General features: G+C 42.2%; 1 protein-coding gene across 3 annotated transcripts; it reads right to left on the minus strand.

Moving 5' to 3' along the window:
• Positions 1 to 3811: 3811 nt before the first annotated feature.
• On the minus strand, positions 3812 to 24884 carry LOC135538708 (eukaryotic translation initiation factor 4 gamma 3-like). Of its 3 annotated transcripts, none has more exons than XM_064964615.1 (17): positions 23980 to 24884; positions 23629 to 23721; positions 23222 to 23455; positions 22907 to 23056; positions 20809 to 21045; positions 20513 to 20617; positions 20033 to 20284; positions 19535 to 19630; positions 17226 to 17450; positions 14419 to 14530; positions 14158 to 14181; positions 12744 to 12793; positions 12366 to 12596; positions 7520 to 7645; positions 7024 to 7260; positions 6834 to 6938; positions 3812 to 6682 (listed from the first exon to the last, which is right to left on the minus strand). In XM_064964615.1, exons 1-17 carry the CDS (start codon positions 24013 to 24015, stop codon positions 6647 to 6649), a joined length of 2349 nt encoding a protein of 782 aa, XP_064820687.1. In that variant the 5' UTR covers positions 24016 to 24884; the 3' UTR covers positions 3812 to 6646. The 3 variants fall into 3 exon arrangements, with proteins under 3 accessions (XP_064820687.1, XP_064820686.1, XP_064820685.1); XM_064964614.1 differs by having other exon boundaries at positions 12366 to 12599; positions 23629 to 23718; positions 23980 to 24883; XM_064964613.1 differs by having other exon boundaries at positions 12366 to 12599; positions 23980 to 24883.
• Between the last annotated feature and the right edge of the window lie 1396 nt (positions 24885 to 26280).

Consider the following 26280-nt stretch of genomic DNA (forward strand, 5'->3'; position numbering starts at 1 on the left):
CTGTAATAAAGACATGTTCTGCTTTTTTGACATCACACTCCACAAAGCAAGTCCTGCAGGTCCTTTTGTCTTAATCTTGATTATTGTCCAATCATGTGGTCATGTAGTTAAGCTGCAGCTAGCCCAGAACAGAGAGGCACGTCTTGCTCTTAATTGTAATCAGAGGGCTAATATAAATACTATGCTTGCCAGTCCCTCTTGGCTAAGAGTTGAGGAGAGACTGACTACATCATTTCTTTTTATAAGAAAAAAAGTGTGTTGAAAATTTCAAATTGCTTCCGGAGTGAACTTACGCACAGCTCTGACACACTTACACTACCAGACATGCCACCAGGGGTCTTTTCATAGTCCCCAAATCCAGAACAAATTCAAGAAAGCGTACAGTATTATTATATAGAGATATTATTGCATGGATCTCCTTTCCATCTCATTTGCTAAAATGAACAGCAAACCTGGTTTAAAAAAACAGATAAAGCAACACCTCACGGCACAACACCTCGACCTATTTGATCTAGATATTTTGTGTGTATGTATTGACATGTAGGTTGTGTGTGCCATTTTTAAATGTATAGATCTGTCCTTGAACTGTTCATGTCCTGGGGCCGGATTCACGAAACATTACTTACGAAAAAACTTAAGAAAGAAAATAAGAAGTTCATAAGATACAGTTGAATTCGGAAGTTTACATACAGCTTAGCCAAATACATTTAAACTCAGTTCTTCACAATTTCTGACATTTAATCTAAGTAAAAATTCCCTGTCTTAGGTCAGTTAGGATCACCACTTTATTTTAAGAATGTGAAATGTTAGAATAATAGTAGAGATTTATTTCAGATTATATTTTTCTCATCACATTCCCAGGGGGTCAGAGGTTTGCATACACTCACACTCAATTAGTATTTGGTAGCATTGCCTTTAAATTGTTTAACTTGGGGCAAACGTTTCGGGTAGCCTTTCACAAGCTTCCCACAATAAGTTGAGTGAATTTTGGACCATTCCTCCTGACAGAGCTGATGTAACTGAGTCAGGTTTGTAGGCCTCCTTGCTCACACATGCTTTTTCAGTTCTCCCCACACATTTTCTATAGGCTTGAGGTCAGGGCTTTGTGATGGCCACTCTAATACCTTTACTTTGTTGTCCTTAATCGATGTTGCCACAACTTTGGAAGTATGCTTGGGGTCATTGTCCATTTGGAAGACCCATTTGCGACCAAGCATTAACTGATGTCTTTAGATGTTGCTTCAATATATCCACATAATTTTCCACCTCATGATGCCATCTATTTTGTGAAGTGCACCAGTCCCTCCTGCAGCAAAGCACCCCCACAACATAATGCTTCCACCCCCGTGCTTCACGGTTGGGATGGTGTTCTTCAGCTTGCAAGCGTCCCCCTTTTTCCTCCCAAAATAATGATAGTCATTAGGGCCAAACAGTTATATTTTTGTTTCATCAGACCAGAGGACATTTCTCCAAAAAGTACGATCTTTGTCCCCATGTGCAGTTGCAAACCGTAGTCTGGCATTCTATGGTGGTTTTGGAGCAGTGGCTTCTTCCTTGCTGAGCGGCCTTTCAGGTTATGTCAATATAGGACTTGTTTTACTGTTGATATACATACTTTTGTACCCGTTTCCTCCAGCATCTTCACAAGGTCCTTTGCTGTTGTTCTGAGATTGATTTGCACTTTTCGCACCCAAGTACATTCATCTCTAGGAGACAAAACGTGTCTCCTTCCTGAGCAGTATGAGGCTGCGTTGTCCCATGGTGTTTATACTTGCGTACTAAATCAAATCAAATTTTATTTGTCACATACACATGGTTAGCAGATGTTAATGCAAGTGTAGCGAAATGCTTGTGCTTCTAGTTCCGACAATGCAGTAATAACCAACGAGTAATCTAACTAACAATTCCAAAATTACTACCTTATACACACACAAGTGTAAAGTTGTAAAGAATATGTACATACAGATAAATGAATGAGTGATGGTACAGAGTGGCATAGGCAAGATGCAGTATCGAGTACAGTATATACAAATGAGACGAGTATGTAAACAAATTGTTTGTACAGATGAACATGGTACCTTCAGGCATTTGGAAATGATTTCCAAGGATGAACCATACTTGTGGAGGTCTACAACTTTTTTCTGAGGTCTTAGCTGATTTCTTTTGATTTTCCCATGATGTCAAGCAAAGAGAAGCACTGAGTTCGAAGGTATGCTTTGAAATACATCCACAGGTACACCTCCAATTGACTTAAATGATGTCAATTAGCCTATCAGGAGCTTCTAAAGCCATGACATAATTTTCTGGAATTTTTCAAGCTGTTGAAAGGCACAGTAAATTTAGTGTATGTAAACAACTTAAACTTTAAAGTTAAATAAACTGTAAACAATTGTTGGTAAACATTTCTTGTGTCATGCAGAAAGTAGATTTCCTAACTGACTTGCCAATACTATAGTTTGTGGTTGAAAAACCAGTTTTAATGACTCCATCCTAAGTGTAAGCAAACTTCGCACTTCAACTGTAGTTTGTGAATGTAATTCCTCAAACTGTTCTTAGAAATGTGTAGTTTTCTTAGGAACTTCGTAAATATCTACTTATGTGGCATTGACATTAGTGACGTGCTTGAAACCAATAAATACGCCTATGTGACAGGGATGATAGGATTTGGCCCACTATAATAAAGTGTTGATATTTCAATTTTATTAAATGTATTTTTTTGCTTTATGTCTCGAATAAAATGTTTTAGTTGGCTCGCGAACCCTTCACACACAAACAAAAAAAACATTTTTCACACATAGCTACTGTACATCAAAACCAAAAATGTGTAACCAAGGAAAGCGCAATAAAAACTTCAGTAAACAAGAGCTTGAAGTGATGGTGGAGGAAATAGCAGCCAGGAAATGGTTGCTGTTGGGGAGACTTGATAACTGCAGATTCACTGCAGAGACCAAAAAGAGAGGATGGGCGAGAGTGGCCGAGTCAGTCTCTGCCATCAGGGGTATGGCAAGGGACAGTGATGCAGTAAAAAAGAAGTGTTCCGACATCAAGTCGATTGCTAAGAAGAAGGGAGCTGAGATCATTCATGTGGACCAGCTGGAGGAGAAGGTGTCATCCATCATAGAGATGGTGGTAAAGGGACTGCGCGACCGTTAAATTCATTAGCTACGTTAGCTAGCTGTAAAGACATTATAGCCAACATAGCTAACGTTAACATCGTTACAAAAGTAACCATTCGTCTCAAGACAAGGGTTTAGCTGTCCTAACGTTAAGTACATTTCAAATAAGACATCCTAAAGCATTATTTTCAATAATACCATTTCTTCTGATCTTTTTTCTTAGGAAGAAACTTAGGTAAAACTTTAAGAACATTTCTAACAACTTTATTGAGGAATAGCAACTTTGCTTAACTTTCTTCTTAAATCCAAAAATAAGGGGGAAAAAATGCCAGTTAAGAATTGTATTCTTAAAGTTTTGTTAATCCGGCCTCTGGACCCCAGGGAGAGGAGCTGCGGCTTTCACCACAGATAATGGGGATACTAATAAGATACAACAAATACCATAGGAAGTCCCACACAATTGACTAGTCCATGCTAAAACAAACTTTGGGGGCAAGTTTGCCCTCTATCCAATTCTACTGTGTAGAGGTGTTGCCAAAATATTAAAGGGAAATACTACTGTTTTATCAGATGGTCTTACATGGCAAGTCATTTTTAAAGGATGGAACTAGAACGTTCATTCTGGAACTGATGCCTGTAATTAATCTGTATAAACATTAATGTCACCCCTGGAAATGACTAGTCACAGTATCCACTATGTTTATATCATCAGGTACTTTATTTGTAAGCATATTACAACAAAAGCTAGGTTTCCACTCAATTGGCAACAGATTTTCATGCAAATGTTCTAATATTTGCATTTTCCCACCAGAGATGTGTCCATCAAATTGACTTGTAGGTGATGACATAGTGCACATAAATACAACTTTTGCAGTTAAATTCCTGCATGTACCAAATGAAAAATACAAGTAAAATGGGTTTCCATTGCATTTTAAACTCTACTGATGGTTTTGCAACAAAATATGTTGTGTTATAGAGCGAATGTGCCCACTCTGGTATCTACTGTAGCCAACCGCTCGAAGATACAGTGGGGGTATAGCATACATGAGATTATTATTTGCCAAAAAGAGATATTTTATATGTCAAAAAGCAGCCAAGCATTGATCATGTCAGAATAAGACCCTGGATGTTGATTGGAAAGGAGCATCAAGTTCATCACCTCGCACTTTCACCTCCCTGAAGTTAATAAACTTCAATGCTTTCCCGAGTCATAGTGGGAGGACCAGACAGCATGTCATGTTGTGACTCCAAGTTTACTTCGATATGATGGTTAGTCCCCCATGATGAAACCGAGAAGGGGACTGTGGATCGGTCTCCATCCATTTGTCCATGTGAACGTTAGTCACACACGATCTCAGACACCACTGGTCCAATTTCGACAAAACTTGGGTGAATAATGCGTCCTTCGATAGAGATCCAGCAGTTACAAAATTACACCGATTGGCCCAAGGCAGAAGCTATAATAATTAACTGAAATGTGGAAGAGGCGAAATGAGAGGGATAACTGGGCACAAAATGTGTCTTCTCCTGCAGGTGGTGTTTTTTCTTTGGCCAATGACAGAGTACAGGGAGTGGATTAGCTAAAGCGACGGCAGCGGTCAACAACCAGGGCTGCCTGCTGGCCCGGCAACATCTGCCAAGCTCACCGGGCCAGTTAATCAAGCTTTCATTTAGCAAGACCTGATGAGAAGTTTGATATGTGCCCAAGCCAACCACACAAAGGCACGATGGATTCATTTTCCCAGGTTGACACAGACATGCTCAGGAAAGTGATATCACAACTTAAGCCATGAGCTGGCCTGGCAACATCTGCCTTCTCGATCCTATTTCCACCACCTTCAAAATAGTTTTTTAATTGCACATCTAAAGTACAATCTATTGTTAATCAATTTTTTTCATTTTTGAAAAAAATCCATATCTGGTTTTCGTGCCCACCACAGCACAGAGACAGCCTTAGTTAAAGTGGTAAATTATCTTAGAGCCAACACAGATGCCAATCACCTCTGTGCTTGTACTCTTATATTTAAGTGCATAAGTGAATTTCTTGCATAGCAGTCAGTGCAAACTTGTAGCATATTCAAGGTTTAAAAAGCTTTCTAAAGTTTGTAATTTCCACTTTAAAATGTCAGACTTGATTTGCCCTAACGTAAAATGCAGCAACCCCAACAAAAAACATCCACTATAATCCACATTTACTGTTGCTGCAGGATTATCTTCCCGCTATAACAAACTGCCTCAAATTAAGATCCTACATTTTTATTTATTTAACCTTTATTTAACTAGGCAAGTCAGTTAAGAACACATTCTTATTTAGAATGACGGCCTACCCCGGCCAAACTCTAACCCGGACGACGCTGGGCCAATTGTGCGCACTGCCCTATGGAACAACCAATCACGGCCAGTTGTGAAACGCCTAGAATCGAACCAGTGTCTGTAGTAACTCATTTAGCACTGAGATGCAGTGCCTGAGACCGCTGCGACCCTCGGGAGTTATATCTGTACTTTACTTGCATAAAAAGGTTGAATTGAAACCTGGTAACCCACAAGAAACATGCATTTCAATGCAAAACGGCAAGGACAAAGATACCAGTCGCTCATTCCAACAGAGTAGGAGTGTACCACAGGCTATGTTCAGTTCTTGTGATTGGACTCTATACACTACCGTTCAAAAGTTTGGGGTCACTTAAAAATGTCCTTGTTTTTGAAAGAAAAGCAATTTTTTTGTCCATTAAAATAACATCAAATTGATCAGAAATACAGTAAAGACATTGTTAATATTGTAAATTACTATTGTAGCTGGAAACGGCTGATTTTGTATGGAATTTCTTCATAGGCATACAGAGGCCCATTATCAGCAACCATCACTCCTGTGTTCCATTGGCACGTTGTGTTAGCTAATCCAAGTTCATAATTTTAAAAGGCTAATTGATCATTAGAAAACACTTTTGCAATTACGTTAGCACAGCTGAAAACTGTGGTGCTGATTAAAGAAGCAATAAAACTGGCCTTCTTTAGACTAGTTGAGTATCTGGAGCATCAGCATTTGTGGCTTCGATTACAGGCTCAAAATGGCCAGAAACAAAGAACTCTCTTCTGAAACTAGCCAGTCTATTCTTGTTCTGAGAAATAAAGGATATTCCATGCGAGAAATTGCTAAGAAACTGAAGATCTTGTACAACGCTGTGTTCTACTCCCTTCACAGAACAGTGAAAACTGGCTCTAACCAGAATATAAAGAGGAGTGGGAGGCCCCGGTGCACAACTGAGCAAGAGGACAAGTACATTAGAGTGTCTAGTTTGAGAAACAGGCGCCTCACAAGTCCTCAACTGGCAGCTTCAACAAATAGTACCCGCAAAACACCAGTCTCAACATCAACAGAGAAGAGGCAACTCAGGGATGCTGGCCTTCTAGGCAGAGTTGCAATGAAAAAGCCATATCTCAGACTGGCCAATAAAAAGAAAACAGATTAAGATGGGCAAAAGAACACAGACACAGGACAGAGGAATTGTAAAAACACATGGTCCTGGTCTTCAATGGTCTTCCTTTTGGCCCTTGTACAAATGGAGCTGGAGAGAGAAAGTGGAATTGTGTGAAACATTACATCAGACTTGAACAAGAATCTAATATCAGTGCTTTAAGATTAGAGAATAGGTGAGAGGGAGGGGGAGAAATAGAGAGAGAGAGTAGTAGTGGAGGTTGCGGGGTAGCTGGTCATACCGTTCTGCGGTCCAGCACATCTTGAAGCATATAGCGGATTCTGGGGGAGGTCCTCCTCCTCTCCTGTATCAGATTAATCTGTGTGTAGTGTTCATCCATTCTGGGCTGTGGAAGTATAGACCGGCGAAGTGAATGCTATTGCCTTACAAACAACAGACGCACATCAATAAATCCATACAGACAGACAGACCTGGTTCTCCTCAGAGTCCAAGTCTTTGCCGATGGTGAAGAGTATTGTGCACAGACCCTCTAGCGAATCATCATCTCCATCCTTTATTAGCTTTACAATGCAGTAGTCTATGAGGCCCTCGGTCATCATCTTCAACTTGAACAAATGGCAGATGAATGTGATGTTGCCTAGCAACTCCCGCTGCCCCTCTGCCTTAGCCTCCTCCAGCTCCTCCCTCAGTCGCTGACGGTCCTCCTCCTGGAAGAAAATCAGGATGTCTGTTTTGTACAAATAGCCAGCCTTGTACTAATACAAATTGCATTGGACTAAACAAGGTACAAGTGTTACAATGATCAGTTGAACGGAATACTTTAAATGTAATATCAATGTAAAGTTAAGCGAAACTGAATCAATTACAATTGTTTATAAAAGAATAAGACATTATGAAGAGAAATAAAGTTGATGTAATGTGGATTTTGACATCTCAAAGATGAAATGTTGCTGTATGAGGTGCTACCTCAGTGGTGGTGTCGAGTTCCCTCTGCTTTTCTTTTAAGATCTTACTATTATCCTTCTCAAAGCCCTTCTGGCATTGGTTCAGCAGCAGCTTGCGGAAATTTACTGTAACTCCAGGTATTTTGAGCTGAAAGGGTAGGATATGTAGGAGACAAAAACTCATTAACGGGTTATCCGAGTATGGAGCGAGAGAGACAGAGAGTTAGATTTGAATTAGTTCGGATTAGATTCTGAACATTGACCACTATTACATTACTGTATTGGATACTTATTTGGTAGATATAAATCAAATCAAATTTTATTTGTCACATACACATGGTTAGCAGATGTTAATGCGAGTGTAGCGAAATGCTTGTGCTTCCAGTTCCGACAATGCAGTAATAACCAACAAGTAATCTAACTAACAATTCCAAAACTAATATCTTATACACAGTGTAAGGGGATAAAGAATATGTACATAAAGATATGAATGAGTGATGGTGCAGAGCAGCATAGGCAAGATACAGTAGATGGCATCGAGTACAGTGTATACATATGAGATGAGTATGTAAACAAAGTGGCATAGTTAAAGTGGCTAGTGATACATGTATTACATAAGGATGCAGTAGATGATAGAGTACAGTATATACGTATACATATGAGATGAATAATGTAGGGTATGTAAACATTATATTAGGTAGCATTGTTTAAAGTGGCTAGTGATATATTTTACATCCTTTCCTATCAATTCCCATTATTGAAGTGGCTGGAGTTGAGTCAGTGTGTTGGCAGCAGCCACTCAATGTTAGTGGTTGCTGTTTAACAGTCTGATGGCCTTGAGATAGAAGCTGTTTTTCAGTCTCTCGGTCCCAGCTTTGATGCACCTGTACTGACCTCGCCTTCTGGATGATAGCGGGGTGAACAGGCAGTGGCTTGGGTGGGTGTTGTCCTTAATGATCTTTATGGCCTTCCTGTAACATCGAGTGGTGTAGGTGTCCTGGAGGGCAGGAAGTTTGCCCCCGGTGATACGTTGTGCAGACCTCACTACCCTCTGGAGAGCCTTACGGTTGTGGGCGGAGCAGTTGCCGTACCAGGCGGTGATACAGCCCGCCAGGATGCTCTCGATTGTGCATCTGTAGAAGTTTGTGAGTGTTTTTGGTGACAAGCCGAATTTCTTCAGCCTCCTGAGGTTGAAGAGGCGCTGCTGCGCCTTCTTCGCGATGCTGTCTGTGTTAGTGGACCAATTTAGTTTGTCTGTGATGTGTACGCCGAGGAACTTAAAACTTACTACCCTCTCCACTACTGTTCCATCGATGTGGATAGGGGGGTGTTCCCTCTGCTGTTTCCTGAAGTCCACAATCATCTCGTTAGTTTTGTTGACGTTGAGTGTGAGGTTATTGTCCTGACACCACACTCCGAGGGCCCTCACCTCCTCCCTGTAGGCCGTCTCGTCGTTGTTGGTAATCAAGCCTACCACTGTTGTGTCGTCCGCAAACTTGATGATTGAGTTGGAGGCGTGCGTTGCCGCGCAGTCGTGGGTGAACAGGGAGTACAGGAGAGGGCTCAGAACGCACCCTTGTGGGGCCCCAGTGTTGAGGATCAGCGGGGTGGAGATGTTGTTGCCTACCCTCACCACCTGGGGGCGGCCCGTCAGGAAGTCCAGTACCCAGTTGCACAGGGCGGGGTCGAGACCCAGGGTCTCGAGCTTGATGACGAGCTTGGAGGGTACTATGGTGTTGAATGCCGAGCTGTAGTCGATGAACAGCATTCTCACATAGGTATTCCTCTTGTCCAGATGGGTTAGGGCAGTGTGCAGTGTCGTTGAGATTGCGTCGTCTGTGGACCTATTTGGGCGGTAAGCAAATTGGAGTGAGTCTAGGGTGTCAGGTAGGGTGGAGGTGATATGGTCCTTGACTAGTCTCTCAAAGCACTTCATGATGACGGAAGTGAGTGCTACGGGGCGGTAGTCGTTTAGCTCAGTTACCTTAGCTTTCTTGGGAACAGGAACAATGGTGGCCCTCTTGAAGCATGTAGGAACAGCAGACTGGTATAGGGATTGATTGAATATGTCCGTAAACACACCAGCCAGCTGGTCTGCGCATGCTCTGAGGGCGCGGCTGGGGATGCCGTCTGGGCCTGCAGCCTTGCGAGGGTTAACACGTTTAAATGTTTTATTCACCTCGGCTGCAGTGAAGGAGAGACCGCATGTTTCCGTTGCAGGCCGTGTCAGTGGCACTGTATTGTCCTCAAAGCGGGCAAAAAGTTATTTAGTCTGCCTGGGAGCAAGACATCCTGGTCCGTGACTGGGCTGGATTTCTTCTTGTAGTCCGTGATTGACTGTAGACCCTGCCACATACCTCGTGTCTGAGCCGTTGAATTGAGATTCTACTTTGTCCCTATACTGACGCTTAGCTTGTTTGATAGCCTTACGGAGGGAATAGCTGCACTGTTTGTATTCAGTCATGTTACCAGTCACCTTGCTCTGATTAAAAGCAGTGGTTCGCGCTTTCAGTTTCACGCGAATGCTGCCATCAATCCACGGTTTCTGGTTAGGGAATGTTTTAATCGTTGCTATGGGAACGACATCTTCAACGCACGTTCTAATGAACTCACACACCGAATCAGCGTATTCGTCAATGTTGTTGCCTGACGCAATACGAAACATGTCCCAGTCCACGTGATGGAAGCAGTCTTGGAGTGTGGAATCAGCTTGGTCGGACCAGCGTTGGACAGACCTCAGCGTGGGAGCTTCTTGTTTTAGTTTTTGTCTGTAGGCAGGGATCAGCAAAATGGAGTCGTGGTCAGCTTTTCCGAAAGGGGGGCGGGGCAGTGCCTTATATGCGTCGCGGAAGTTAGAATAACAGTGATCCAAGGTTTTGCCAGCCCTGGTGGCGCAATCGATATGCTGATACATTTTAGGGAGTCTTGTTTTCAGATTAGCCTTGTTAAAATCCCCAGCAACAATGAATGCAGCCTCAGGATGTGTGGATTCCAGTTTGCAAAGAGTCAAATAAAGTTCGTTCAGAGCCATCGATGTGTCTGCTTGGGGGGGAATATATACGGCTGTGATTATAATCGAAGAGAATTCTCTTGGTAGATAATGCGGTCTACATTTGATTGTGAGGAATTCTAAATCAGGTGAACAGAAGGATTTGAGTTCCTGTATGTTTCTGTGATCACACCACGTCTCGTTAGCCATAAGGCATACGCCCCCACCACTCTTCTTACCAGAAAGGTGTTTGTTTCTGTCGGCGCGATGTGTGGAGAAACCCGCTGGCTGCACCGCATCCGAGAGCGTCTCTCCAGTGAGCCATGTTTCCGTGAAGCAAAGAACGTTACAGTCTCTGATGTCCCTCTGGAATGCTACCCTTGCTCTGATTTCATCAACCTTGTTGTCAAGAGACTGGACATTGGCGAGAAGAATGCTAGGAAGTGGAGCACGATGTGCCCGTCTCCGTAGTCTGACCAGTAGACCGCCTCGTTTCCCTCTTTTAAGAAGTTGTTTTTTCGGTCGCCGGCTGGGATCCATTCCGTTGTTCTGGTTGAAAGGCAGAACACAGGATCCGCTTCGCGAAAGTCATATTCTTGGTCGTACTGATGGTGAGTTGATGCTGATCTTATATTCAGTAGTTCTTCTCGACTGTATGTAATGAAACCTAAGATGACTTGGGGTACTAATGTATGAAATAACACGTAAAAAAAAAAAAAACTGCATAGTTTACTAGGAACGCGAAGCGAGGCGGCCATCTCTGTCGGCGCCGGAAGACAGTCACTAGTGAAGGTCTACACCCCTTGCACACAGTCTTCACATTTTTGCTGCCTTCAAATAACAGAAGGGTTTAAAATCTGGATTTCTTCCTACAGATCTACACAAACTACTTCACATTTTCAAAATGAAAGACAAATTAATAAAAAGTGTAATGTGAAGAAATATTGATTGCGTATGTCTTCACACCGCAGAGTTAGCCCAATACTTGGTGGAAGCACCTTTTGCAGCCATTACAGCTGTGAATCATTTTGAATAAGATTCTACAAACATTACATCATTCTTAGGGCATTGTTTTTAGTCAAAATTGCTTAAGCTCAGTAAATTTGGTTGAGAATCATTGATGGACAGCAATATTCAAACCTTGTCTATATATTTTTCACGCAGATTTAAGTCAGGGGGTTGATACTGTACCACTCAGAAACACTCAATACCTATTGGAAAGCCATTGGTGTGTTTTTTTGCATTAAAATGTGCTTAACTGTCCCACTAAAAGGGAACTTTATCCCATGGTTAAGTTTGTAGAAGACTATGGCGGGTTTTCCTTAAACCTTTCAAATGCATTTTGATCTTGACAAACTCCCCAGTTGCTGCCGGTGACAAGCACACCCATAACATGTTGCCACCACAATACTTGAAAATGTTGACTCCAATGCTTCCCACAGTTGTGTCATGTTGGCTGGATGTCCATTGGGTGGTGGACTATTCTCAATACACAGGAAACAGTTGAGCGTGAAAAACCCAGCAGTGTTGCAGTTCTTGACACATTCAAACCGGTGCGCCTGGCACCTACTACCATATCCCGTTCAAAAGCATTTACATTTTTTGTCTCACATACACATTCACATCTCAATTGTCTCGAGGCTTAAAAATCCTTCCCTCTCCTTCATCTACACTGATTGAAGTGGATTTAACAAGTACATCAATAACGGATTGTAGCTTTTACCAGGTCAGTCTGTCATGGAAAAAGTGTTCCTAATGTTTTGTACACTCAGTGTATGTTGCCCTAAGAGCTGATAAAATTGTATTAAAAATAATAAACAGCTGTTGGTGACAGGCAAACACAATACACACATGGAGACTTGTACAGATGCATACGTACCCCCTTGAGTTGGTTGCACACCTTTGCATAGACCTCAGCGCTGGTAGGGTTTAAGATGGCCCGCTCATATATAGAGTCAATGATGCCCTTGAGTTTGTCCTCTGTGTCAATGGTGAATGCACTCACTACCTTCATTGACTGATGGAAGTTCTTGGGAGTCAGGCTGGTCAGGATGTTATCCATTTGTTCATACATTTCCTCTGTCTTCACTGTCTCTAGGTCCACAAGGTCCTGCTTCAAGTAATAAGTTAAGGGGGCAGAAGAGGGAGTAAGCAGAGTTAAATAATAAAGGGGCAGCATCACCAACAGATATTATCTCCATCGATATTCAACCAGGAGCGTATTACACATGTACATATTAATCTGACCCGATCTTACCAAGTCCTTTTCTTCCACTGCCTGTCTGCTAGTGCTAAGAGAACTGATAGCTGAGAGGGAGAAGAGAGAGAAAGAAAGAGAGAGAGGAAATGAAAACAAGAAGAAACTGGAGGTTGTATGTCCTGTATGTTAGGTCCTTTATGCCAGTAATTGTGCTGTGATGATACTACCCAACTAGCACATTTGGTTCCTTGGAAGTTGTGGGAACGTACGTTTTTGGTTTCCCATTAGTTCTGGAAACGAAGTCATAAGTTTCCTGACTGGTAAAACTGAACGTTTTTTAAATTCTCCACACTTCTCCCAAAGTATTGAATGGAAGTGAAAACGTAGCCTGTTCAGGGAACTTACATACATTTTTCAAGGAGGTTCTGAGAGCGTTTTACTATGTTTCCCTGAAAGTTTTCCTGGGAGGTGGTATTAACATACTGAGAACTAAAATTATAGGTCATTAAATAACTTTCTGAGAATGTTTCAACACTGCTAATTTAATTTAACTGATTTTAATTCCAAGCACAGATAGGACACATGGACATTATTTTGCTTAAGCTTTAATCATGCAAACACATTCTTCAAGGAATACCTAGGATAGGATAAAGTAATCCTTCTCACCCCGCCCCCCTTAAATGATTTAGATGCACTATTGTAAAGTGGCTGTTCCACTGGATGTCAGAAGGTGAATTCACCAATTTGTAAGTCGCTCTGGATAAGAGCGTCTGCTAAATGACTTAAATGTAAATGTAATGTTAATTGTGGCATGCCGTCAGTGAGACTTGAACCTATGATCTTGGAATTTGTCCCCAGTGCCACCACGACGGAGCTATCACGCCATGTTTTTTTTACTCACAAAAAACTGTTCATTTTAGTCTATTTAAACAGACCACATTTCAAAGGGAACAAGCACTCATCAAAATCAGGTGTGGCCAATTAGTGGGTGCGGCCAACACACATGAACACACTTAACAAGATAGGAAATATATGTTTTTAAGTACAATTCTTAGAAACTTTTTTAAATGTTACTAATGTTTTCTTGTGTTTTTTTTAATAGAAAGTTTTCTTAATGTTCCGAGAACATGACTTTCAATAGAACATTGAGGAAACCTGTAGAAAACTTTATCATGAAGTACTGAAATTCCCACAGAAAAACGTTGTTTCTTAAAACATTCTCTGAACAATTTGAGAACATCATTTGAAATAGAACTATGAGGAAACCTGTAGGAAATGTTAAGATGAAGTACTGAAATTCTCACCAAAGAAACATATGGTTTTCAGAACATTATGTGCTAGTTGGGTAATCTGCACCATTCCCAGAACGTGGTGGGAAGGTTGTATGCAAACTAACCATAGGAAAACCACACTCTCACCAAGATCTAAGAAACATATGGTTCTCAGAACGTTGTGCTAGCTGGGTACTTACTGTATGGTCCCAGACTTTCTTCAACTGTTGAAAGAAGTAGAGAAAAAAAAGTGTTAATGTATGAAGGAATTAGGCTTGTGCACAGAAATAGTAGGCCTTGGGTTGCAAAAATCCCAGTAATTTAACCAATATTCCCAGGTTGGAAGATTCCCTGTATAAGGAAGGAATAAGCAGGGAATCTAAATTCCTCTAACCAGGATTTCTGGAGAATCTGGGCATGTTGGGAAAAATACTGGAATTTTGCAGACCTAAAATAAGCACCTGATTTAGAAAACTCCACAAATTGCAACTTGGAGGAATCTTCAAATTGCTGTTGCATTTCAGAGGCACATGTCCTCACTTCTTCAAAAGCCTCAGTGATGCTGGGCAATTTCTACAAACAGACAAGGAAACATGCAGGACATCAGATATACCACAAACCCATTTCAGAAAAACTTATTAATACACCGCAACATGGTAAAAGTCAACATAAGGTGTTCATATAAATAGTTATATGTAGTGAGCAGAGATAGAAGTTTGCTATATTATTTTTTAAATATATATTTATAATACGTTTTCAAAAAAGTTCAGCAAAAACAGATCAAAACAATGAACTAAAGGTTCACAAGATATTAATTAATCAATTAATCCTGGTTTGTGAATGATGTCAATTTCTCCCAGTTACTTTCGAATAAAGGATTTTGGAGTCTTAAGGTATATGTATGTCAAGCTTTCCATATTAAAGATATCTTGGATTATCATTTTGCGGCTTCTACTTCATACCAGTTCCTGGTAATGGCTTTTTTACTTGGAGCATGGTGCCTTTAACAAGTATTTGTGACTGCCCATCACATTCTCTAGGGCACAAAAAAATGGTTGTGGTTGGCATCTACATAGCGGGTATAATGAAACAAAATGTATCAAAAGAAAGAGCTGCCAGCATGGCTGTTGTATAGTTAGCTGTTGACTTTTGATTCTAGGTGTGATAAAAAAACGACTTGTTTCTCCAAAAGAATTCTCAATGTTCTTGAGTTTGGAGAAGTACAGTGCATTCGGAAAGTATTCAGACCCCTTTCCTTTTCTACATTTTGTTACATTATAGCCGTATTCTAAAATGGATTAAATGAATAAAAAAATCTTCAATCTACACACAATACCCCATAATGACAAGGCAAAAACAGGTCTCAATTTTTCTTAGCAAATATTCAGACCCTTTGCTATGAGAGTCGAAATTGAGCTCCGGTGCATCCTGTTTCCATTGATCAACCTTGACGTTTGTAAAACTTCATTAGGGTCCACCTTTGGTGAAATCAATTGATTGGACACCTGTCTATATAAAGGTCCCACAGTTGACTGTGCGTGTCAGAGAAAAAACCAAGCCATGAGGTCAAAGGAAATATTCATAAAGCTCAGAGACAGGATTGTGTCGGGGGAAGAATACAAAAAGAAATTCTGCAGCATTGAAGGTCCCCAAGAACACAGTGGCCTTCATCGTTCTTAAATGGAAGAAGTTAGGAACCACCAAGACTCTTCCTAGAGCTGGCCGCCTGGCCAAACTGAACAATCGGGAGAGAAGGGCCTTGGTCAGGGAGGTGACCAAGAACCCGATGGTCACTGACAGAGCTCCAGAGTTACTCTGTGGAGATGAGAGCATTCCAGAAGGACAACCATCTCTGCACCAATCAGGCCTTTATGGTAGAGTGGCCAGACTGAAGCCACTTCTCAGTAAAAGGCACAATAGCCCACTTGGAGTTTGTCAAAAGGCACCTAAAGGACTCTCAGACCATGTGAAAATGGATTCTCAGAGGCAGGGACTGGGAGACTAGTCAGAACCGAGGGAAAGATTAACAGAGCAAAGTACAGAGATCCTTGATGAAGAGCGCTCAGGACCTCAGACTGGGGTGAAGGTTCACCTTCCAACAGGACAACAACCCTAAGCACACAGCCAAGACAACGCATGAGTGGCTTCGGGACATGAACCTGATCTAACATCAAAGGAGAGACCTGACAATAGCTGTGCAGTGACGCTCCCCATCCAGCCTGACAGAGCTTGAGAGGGTCTTTAGAGAAGAGAAGAATGGGAGAAACTCCCCAAATACAGGTGTGCCAAGCTTGTAGCATCATACCCAAGAAGACTCGAGTCCGTAATCGCTGCTACAGGTGCCTCAACAAAGTACTGAGTAATGGGTCTGAATAGTTATGTAAATGTGATCTGTTTTTTAAGTTTAATACATTTGCAAAAATGCCTAAAAACCTGTTTTTGCTTTGTCATTATGGGGTATTGTGTGTAGATCGATGAGGGAAAAAACAGTAATCAATTTTAGTGTAAGGCTGTAAATGTAACATAATGTGGAAAGTCAAGGGGTCTGAATACTTTCTGAAATGCACTGTATGTTGGGTACTGCATATATTGTCCCAGTCTTCCTCTGAGATGTCTATTCAGTTCCTTTTCCCATTTTGCTTTTAATATAACGAGTTGAGTCTATCAGGCCATGACACAGTGAAGAGGTTGTCTTTGACATTGCCTGTTTATATGCATTTCGAATCACATGGGTAGTCATATGTGGTATGAAAGAAGGCTGTCATTTTTTTCTCTTTTTCAAAATAGTCCATTAACTGTAAGTATCTGAAGAAATCTTGGTTTTCCATCCCATATTTCTCCTTGGAATGAAAACAGAGTTCTCCATCCTCTACAATGGCACACAAAACGCTGTCATGCCGCTCTCAGCACATTCCTTAAATGTTTTATCGTGGACACCTGGTTTAAATTTTGAATCAAACGCAAACCATTTCAACATTCTGATTTCCTTTTCCAGGTTGTGTTTTACAATCCAAAACAAGAGGTCTCGTGTAAATGATGATATAGGGTTAAGTATTCCTGTATTCCCAAATGGGTCTTTATCCCCAGTTGAAGTTGTCTATAGTATAAGTGCTGAATGTTATTGACTGACCAATACAGAGAAAATAAATACCTTTGTTCAAAACTGATCCAAACATTTCCCCTTATAAATGTCAGTGTTCAAACTTTACACACTTCAAATGTGCTTGTAAACATCTGTAGCACTTTATTCGAGCGCTATTGATTTTACCTGTAGGAAATGGGGGTAGACCTCTATGTGTGGAAGCTGTCTACCCTCTGTTTCGGTTCTCTTCAGCTCATCAAGCTCCTGCTCCAGTGTTTGTAGGAGTCCCTCAGCCTCACTCACCATCTCCTTCTCTTTAGCTTGGATCACCTCTCTCACCTCTGAGCACCTTGTCTCAATCAGCTTGGTGAAGAACCTCTCACTGTCCTCCATTGTAGCCTGTGATAAGCACTATCAAAAGACAGAGAGAGAAAGAGGCATCTTGTTGAGACATTTGGCTCAGAAACTTTGGTAAGCATTGTCTGCGTCCCGAATACTCAGCACTTCCCCCCCCAAAGTATTGACTTGCATACTCCCCGTCATGATTGATGGGCTGCGGGGGATAGCTGACGTTTTACGGGTTCCTGACAAATACTGCTAATTTGTGTTTTTTTATGTTGATCTTAACTTTTTGTTACATAATGTCTCCGCCATAATGTCCTATGATCGAAAACGGCTTCTGGACATCAGAGCATCGGTCACTAACCTCAATTTGGATGAAGATTTCTACTTCAACGAGTCAGCAGCTCTAGACGTTCTTCTTACTTTGTACCAGGCCCTAATCCCTGGGATTTGAAAGAGGAAGCAGCGGCTAAAAAGAGACAGGCGGGGCGGCATGCTAATGAGATTACGTCGGTGAACAAATAGACTGCCATTTCCCTCTGTTCTGATGGCGAATTTGCAGTCACTGGAGAACAAACTGGATGAACTCCGTTCGAGACTATCCTTTCAACGAGACCTAAAGAACTGTAATATCCTATGTTTCTCGGAGTCTTGGCTGAACAAGGTCATGGATAAGAGATATCTCGTGGGTTTCTCCATGCATCATCTAGACAGGACGGCAGCCTCGGGTAAGACTAGGGGATGGGGGTGTGTCTCTTTGTTAATAGCAGCTGGTGCGTGATCTCTATTGTTTAGCAAGTCTCTAGTTTTTGCTCCTCTAAGTTGTATACCTCACAGCTGTCTATTTACCACCACAAACCAATGCTGGCACGAAGACTGCACTCAACAAGCTGTATAGAGCAATAAGCAAACAAAAAAATGCACTTCCAGAAGCAGCGCTTCTTGTGGTCAGTGATTTTTGTATTTATTATTGGTACTTTTTACCCCCTTTTCTCCCCAATTTCGTATCATCAAATTGGTAGTTACAGTCTTGTCCCATCGCTGCAACACCCGTACGGACTCAGGATAGGCGACGGTCGAGAGCCATGCGTCCTCCGAAATACGACCCCGCCAAGCCACACTGCTTCTTGACACACTGCTCCCTTAACCTGGAAGCCAGCCACACCAATGTGTTGGAGGAAACACCGTACATCTGGCGACCGAAGTCAGTTTGCACGCGCCCTGCCACTACAAGGAGTCGCTAGAGAGCGATGGGACAAGGACATCCCATCCGGCCAAACCCTCCCCTATCCCAGATGGCGCTGGGCCAATTGTGCGGTGCCTCATGGGTCCCCCGGTCGCGGATGGTGATTTTAATGCAGGGAAACTGAAATCCGTTCCAGCTCACTTTTATCAGCATTTCACCTGTGCAACTAGAGGTGACAAAAAACATCTTTGATCACCTTTACTCCACACACACAAATAAAGCTCTCCCTCACCCTCCATTTAGCAAAACTGATCATAACTGCATCCTCCTGATTCCTGCTTACAAGCGAAAACGCAAAAAGGAAGTACCAGTGATGTGCTCAATACGGTAGTGGTCCGATGAAGTGGATGCTAAGCTACAGGACTGTTTTGCTAGCACACACTGGAATATGTTCCGGGATTTATCTGATAACATTGAGGTGTTTACCACATCGGTCACCAGCCTGACAGCACTTGAGTGGATCTGCAGAGAAGAATGGGAGAAACTCCCCACATACAGGTGTGCCAAGCTTGTAGCATGATACCCAAGAAGACTTCAGGCTGCAATCGCTTCCAAAGGTGCTTCAACTGAGTAAAGTACTGAGTAAAGGGTTTGATATTTCCAGTTTACTTTTTTATAAATTACCAAAAATGTTGTTTTTTTAAACAGTTTTTGCTTTGTCATTATAGGGTATATAGGAACAGGTTTAGGCTTAGCTAAAATGCTACAGTTGTCAACAATAGACTCATCGTGCAGCCCAATCAGCCACGCAAAATGGTCTTGAGTGCCTACAAATCTGCCCAATTACATGATTCACTTTCCATACAACCACTTCTGTGGATCCTCCCACTTCTGTTGACACGACCACTTTCAGACACACTACATGTGTGCAGTTATCCAGGACTCCATCAGTCAGCTAATGTCGCACCTTTAGAGACTCCACTTCCTGTCTCAGTTTCTGTAGTTCCTCCTCTCTCTCCTGGATTATCTGTTGGCATGTCTTCAACTGCACATTCACCTTTTTCTGTGGACAAACATACAGATAGTTGTAATTGACATCACACAATGGATCAAAGCACATCCCTTTCTGATAGATATAGTACCAGTCACACACCTACTCATTCCAGTGTTTTTCTTAATTTTGACTATTTTCTAAAATGTAGAATAATAGTGAAGACATCAAAACTATGAAATAACATACATGGAATCATGTAGTAACCAAAAAAAGAAGTGTTAAACAAATCAAAATATATTTTATATTTGAGAATCTTCAAAGTAGCCACCCTTTGCCTTGATGATAGCTTTCTACACTTTTGGCATTCTCTCAACCAGCTTCACGAGGTAGTCATGAATGCATTTCAATTAACAGCCTGCCACATATCTATGTACCTCTTATACTAAGCCTATAATGGTATCCCATCCACACCTTTTTGGTAGCCCCCCAAGCAGCAGCTGAGTCTTCAGCTTTCAGCTTATCATCATGATGAGGACATGTGTTCTCCTGTAGTGATATAGATGTGCTGATCAGCTTCTGATTCTTCATGGCTAATGACTTATAGTGAGGACGCAAAACAGGTTCTGTGTCTCCAGGTCCCGTGTGTTTCTCAGCATCATTGTCAGCTTGCAGCCCGGTCTTCTCCATCTTTTCCACCAACTCACCAAGCTGGGCCGTTTCTTTCTGGAGAGAAAAATACACACACAACAGAAACATTACATCACTCATCTAAAACATTACATTTTTGGCAATGCAATAATCTGTCATATTATAGAATTGATAGAACTGTAATTCCTACAATTGATGCATTAAAACTACATAAGATAGGTTTAATAGCATAGAACAAGAAAATGAAACAACTAAGAGGGTAGATATGGGTGTTTGAAGAGGTAGAAAAATAAATGGCCATACCTTTCGGAGGTCCAGCACATCCTGCAGCATGCTTGTGATTCTGGGGGAGGTTGTCCTATTCTTCATAATCTTCACAATCATGTTGTAGTACTGATCCATTCTGGGCTGTGGAAGTATAGACAGGCCAAGTGAATGTAGTTGACGGATTTATAGATCTGAATCTATTGGATTGATCAATGCCAAAATGTAGAATAAAAATGCCATTAATTTTGCTGTCATGGATAAAAAATAAAATGTTTTTATTTCGTTCAAAAACAGACAGACGGACGGATGGATGGACAGACAAAATTCTGTACCCTGGCCTTCTTAAAGTCCAAGTCCTTGCCAATGGTGTAGAGTAATGTGCAGAGACCCTCCAGAGAGTTATCATCTTGGTTCTTCAGCAGCTGTATGATGACGTCGTGCATGACGTGCTCAGTCAGCATCTTCAACTTGAACAACTCACACATTAACTTGATATTGCCTAGCGACTGCCTCCGCTCCTCAGTCTTGGCCTCCTCCAGCTCCTCCCACACTCGCTGGCGCTCCTCCTCCTGGAACGAATAAGGAAAGTTAACAAGTTAAACTGTACAAATTGTTACTAGTTTGTTTGTTATCTATGTTCCAATTATCAATTGAAGGGAATAGCACCACAATATACACTGCTCAAAAAAATTAAGGGGACACTAAAATAACACATCCTAGATCTGAATGATTGAAATATTCGTATTAAATACTTTTTTCTTTACATAGGTGAATGTGCTGACAACAAAATCACACAAAAATTATCAATGGAAATCAAATTTATCAACCCATGGAGGTCTGGATTTGGAGTCACTCAAAATTAAAGTGGAAAACCAGGCTACAGGCTGATCCAACTTTGATGTAATGTCCTTAAAACAAGTCAAAATGAGGCTCAGTAGCGTGTGTGGCCTCCACATGCCTGTATGACCTCCCTACAACGCCTGGGCATGCTCCTGATGAGGTGGCGGATGGTCTCCTGAGGGATCTCCTCCCAGACCTGGACTAAAGCATCCGCCAAGTCCTGGACAGTCTGTGGTGCAATGTGGCGTTGGTGGATGGAGCGAGACATGATGTCCCAGATGTGCTCAATTGGATTCAGGTCTGGGGAACGGGCGGGCCAGTCCATAGCATCAATGCCTTCCTCTTGCAGGAACTGCTGACACACTCCAGCCACATGAGGTCTAGCATTGTCTTGCATTAGGAGGAACCCAGGGCCAACCGCACCAGCATATGGTCTCACAAGGGGTCTGAGGCTCTCATCTCGGTACCTAATGGCAGTCAGGCTACCTCTGGCGAGCACATGGAGAGCTGTGCGGCCCCCCAAAGAAATGCCACCCCACACCATGACTGACCCACCGCCAAACCGGTCATGCTGGAGGATGTTGCAGGCAGCAGAACGTTCTCCACGGCGTCTCCAGACTGTCACGTCTGTCACATGTGCTCAGTGTGAACCTGCTTTCATCTGCGAAGAGCACAGGGCGCCAGTGGCGAATTTGCCAATCTTGGTATTCTCTGACAAATGCCAAACGTCCTGCACAGTGTTGGGCTGTAAGCACAACCCCCACCTGTGGACGTCGGACCCTCATACCACCCTCATGAAGTCTGTTTCTGACCGTTTGAGCAGACACATGCACATTTGTGTCCTGCTGGAGGTCATTTTGCAGGGCTCTGGCAGTGCTCCTCCTTGCACAAAGGCGGAGGTAGCGGTCCTGCTGCTGGGTTGTTTCCCTCCTACGGCCTCCTCCACGTCTCCTGATGTACTGGCTTGTCTCCTAGTAGCGCATCCATGCTCTGGACGCTACGCTGACAGACACAGCAAACCTTAGTGTATGTAAAACCTTCTTGCCACAGCTCGCATTGATGGTCCATCCTGGACGAGCTGCACTACCTGAGCCACTTGTTGGATTGTAGACTGTCTCATGCTACCACTAGTGTGAAAGCACCGCCAGCATTCAAAAGTGACCAAAACATCAGCCAGGAAGCATAGGAACTGAGAAGTGGTCTGTGGTTATCACCTGCAGAACCACTCCTTTATTGGGGGTGTCTTGCAAATTGCCTATAATTTCCACCTGTTGTCTATTCCATTTGCACAACAGCATGTGAAATGTATTGTCAATCAGTGTTGCTTCCTAAGTGGACAGTTTGATTTCACAGAAGTGTGATTGACTTGGAGTTACATTGTGTTGTTTAGGTGTTCCCTTTGTTTTTTTGAGCAGTGTATTACCAATGCACATTTAGGGCAACATAATCAATCGCACATCAAAGCATTAAAATCATACAGAGGAATGAATATAATTTAGATCAGATTAGAATATTTTAAAAATATGTTTCAAAATGTTGGTCTATAATGTAGTCTATAATATAGTGTGCCTGAAGGGATGGATGTGCTACCTTGGTGATGGCATCCACCATCTCCTGTTTTTGCCGGAAGATTTCGCAACTGTTTCTCGCCATGTTCTCAAAGTTTGCTTGGACTCGGTTCAGAAACAGCGTGCGGAAATTTACTGTCACTCCTGGTTTGGCAGCGGTGGGTACTCTAAGCTGAGGAGGAAGATATGCAGAAGGGAGAAAAAACGCAGGTTAAAAGCACAATATGTATGATTTCCTGCGGTTCTTGGTGTGTGGTCACTGGCATTTGACAAAAAATAGCAATCACCTCTGAGAAAGAGACAAAATAAAAACAGACGGAGAATTGTATAGACTTACCCCCATGAGGCAGTGGCAGATGTTTGCAAAGGTCGCAGACCTGGTAGGATGTGCCAGGGCCCTCTCATATATGAGGTGAATGATGCCCTTCAGTCTGGCCTCTGTGTTAATGGTGAACTCAGTAATTGCCAACATCGATTGCTGGAAGTTGTTTTGATTTACCCTATCCAGGATGTAATCCATTTGAGCATACAGGTCCTGTGTCTTCTCTGGCTCTGGATCCTGAAACTCCTTCTTCAAGTTATAAATTGGGGGACAGGTGAGGCAGTGACCGACATCAAAGTTAAAGAGGGTAAGGAGGTCAGAGAAACAATTAGAGGGCAGTGTGATATCACCAACAATTTAAATCAGGAGGGAATCATTGAACACACATGTACCTACTGTGTACATATAAACTCTGGACTTACCAAGTTCTGTTTTTCCACAGCCTGTCCACTGGAAGAGGGAGCTGGTGACTGGGTTTCTTGTTTGCATGTCTTCTTGGTCCCACTCATCTTCTTCTGTGGACAAACACGCACTGGTATTGAGGCAATACTACCGTGGTATTACAACAAACACTCTTCCTGAATGTTACATTGTGATAGATAGAAATGTTTCTTTGCCTTCTCTGGTAGATGGGAGGGGCCTGTGTAATTCACTGAACTCACATGACATGTATAAAGTACAATGTACACGTAGGCTCATTTCAAACTGTGAAACATTCAATGATACTCCATGTAGTTTAGTCACTGCAGACAGGAAAACGTTATTATCCATACCTTTTTCTTGTTAACCATGGGCTGATTTCTCAGCATATGTTTGCTGAGTATTTCCTCAGTATATGACTATGTTTCCAGATCCAGTGTCATCCGTTTGCAATCCAGTCTTCTTCCTTTTTTCAATTTCATCAAATTTGGTGTTTGTGTTTAGTACAGGTATTGGGGTGTAGGTCTCTCTGCACTGGAAGCATATCTGGTATGGTTACTTTGGTCATCCTGATCCCAGTTACCAATACATAATTTGCAATAACTCTGTACACAGGGAATTCTCACTGGATTCAGTAAACCCACAGATTAGACAATTTAATTTTTTCTGATTCAAAATATCAAGTTTGAGCCACAGTAGTTGAGTCACTGCAGGTTACTAACGTGCGATATTTCCGGTGCAGTCTTAATAAAACACGTCACTGTACTGCTACAGCGCAGTTGTTAGTTTTGTTTCTTGTACTGCTAGCGTACCAAAATATAGACCACGGTCTGTACTTTCCAACGTCAGCAAATGACTCCTAGTGGTAAGAACAAACAACGAGGTGGGCGGAGCCAAACACGAGCTAGCGAGCCTATTGGCGCGTTCTAGTATATATTTGCTTATTTCCGTTAGTAAACGACTTTGAAGTGAACGTGTATAATAACTCAATTCGCACTTGCACTCCTAAAGAACGAAATTTTAGAAACGTTGGCAACGTTTCTAAAAAAAAATTCTAAAGAAAACATTGTCTATTCTGTTTGTAACATATTTTAGTTTTGGAAATAGTGAAAAAAGGAGGAACCCGTACACAGTTCCTGATAGTATCACTGCTCTTTATTCAGCATTTCGCTACACTCGCAATAACATCGGATAACCATGTATATTTGTCCGATTTGAGTTTACGTATCCGCCTCACGGCCTTCGTCATAGCGTTTGTGAGGTTCTTCTTCGTCTTCTATGAGGTTTAACGGTGGTTGGCATCCAATTTGTTGCATTACCGCCACCTACTAGACTGGAGTACAACTCCATTACATTTAATGTATTCCTACGTCATGCCATCATCAGGAAAAGATGGGACATCACCACTTAACACACCCTGTAACTCTTCTGCTGTCAAGTCTCGCACACCCAAATACCGCTATGCAGCTGCCACCACAACCTCAATTTTCGGAGACTTCCGATCCATCCCTACAGTACAATTAATAACCATTGCTATAAATGCTAAAGATCCCATTTTACTGAAACGTATGTCACCTTTTGGCCTATCCCTCTGTACTGCTTTATCTCTACTACTCTCACCACTCCTCCCCCTTAACCCATCTTCCTCTACTTTCTTCAATGCCTCAGTATATGACAACTTCTGCACTACTGTAACCCTGGAAACGGCAACCTGCTTCTCTCGCACAGGACATTTCTGATCCCCAGCTCCATAGGCACCCCTACAATTAACACATTCCACTACTTTCCCCAATACTACACATTCCATTGTCTCATGCCCTTCTGCACATTTCTCACACCTTGGACCCTCCTTCATACACACTGCTGCCACATACCCATAAGCTTGACACCTGTAACATTTTAATGTATTCGGAACATACGCTCATAACTTATATATCCTGACTTCACTTTGTCAGGGAAAGGCTCAACTTCAAAACTCAAAAGAACAGACAAAGAATCTTCTGTTTCCCAACTCTCGCCACCCTGTCCACGTTGCATCAAATGACGAGCATCACATACACCGGAAATCTTTGCCCTCAGCTAGGCAACTTTTATATCTACTGCCACCCTGGTTAACACTCCTTTCATTGGTGCCCTTTTCTTGAGAACAAAACAATTCACTTTTCTTACCCCCATTCATTTTACTTTGAGCGCATTCTTCCTCTGCCCAACAGAAACACAAACAATTATCACTAGACCACTTCTAGTTACCCTCACCGATTCCACATGACCCAACACTTTTTTCACCCACTGTGAAACCACAAATGGATCAGCCAAAAGGCAAGAGTCCACTTTTTCCATAAACTTCACTCCTACTGTCAGACTCTTCTTCATCCTGATCCTCAGTGCATACCTCGGTCTAACTTTACTGCAAATACCACCTCCGATACTTCACCTTAATTCACTTCCCTTTCTCACCCTGTCTTCAGCTCCCTCTGCGTACACCTTCTATAATTCTTCTTTGACAAACCATCTGTTTTTCCATCATTTTTATCCGACTCAAGCTTACCCGCTTCTTCCCACTCTCTCTTAGGGCTCTTCTACACCTACATTGATTGCTGTTTGGGGTTTTAGGCTGGGTTTCTGTACAGCACTTTGAGATATCAGCTGATGTA

This window comes from Oncorhynchus masou, unplaced genomic scaffold, assembly GCF_036934945.1.
Source record: "Oncorhynchus masou masou isolate Uvic2021 unplaced genomic scaffold, UVic_Omas_1.1 unplaced_scaffold_2___fragment_2___debris, whole genome shotgun sequence".
Taxonomy (NCBI): Eukaryota; Metazoa; Chordata; class Actinopteri; order Salmoniformes; family Salmonidae; genus Oncorhynchus; species Oncorhynchus masou.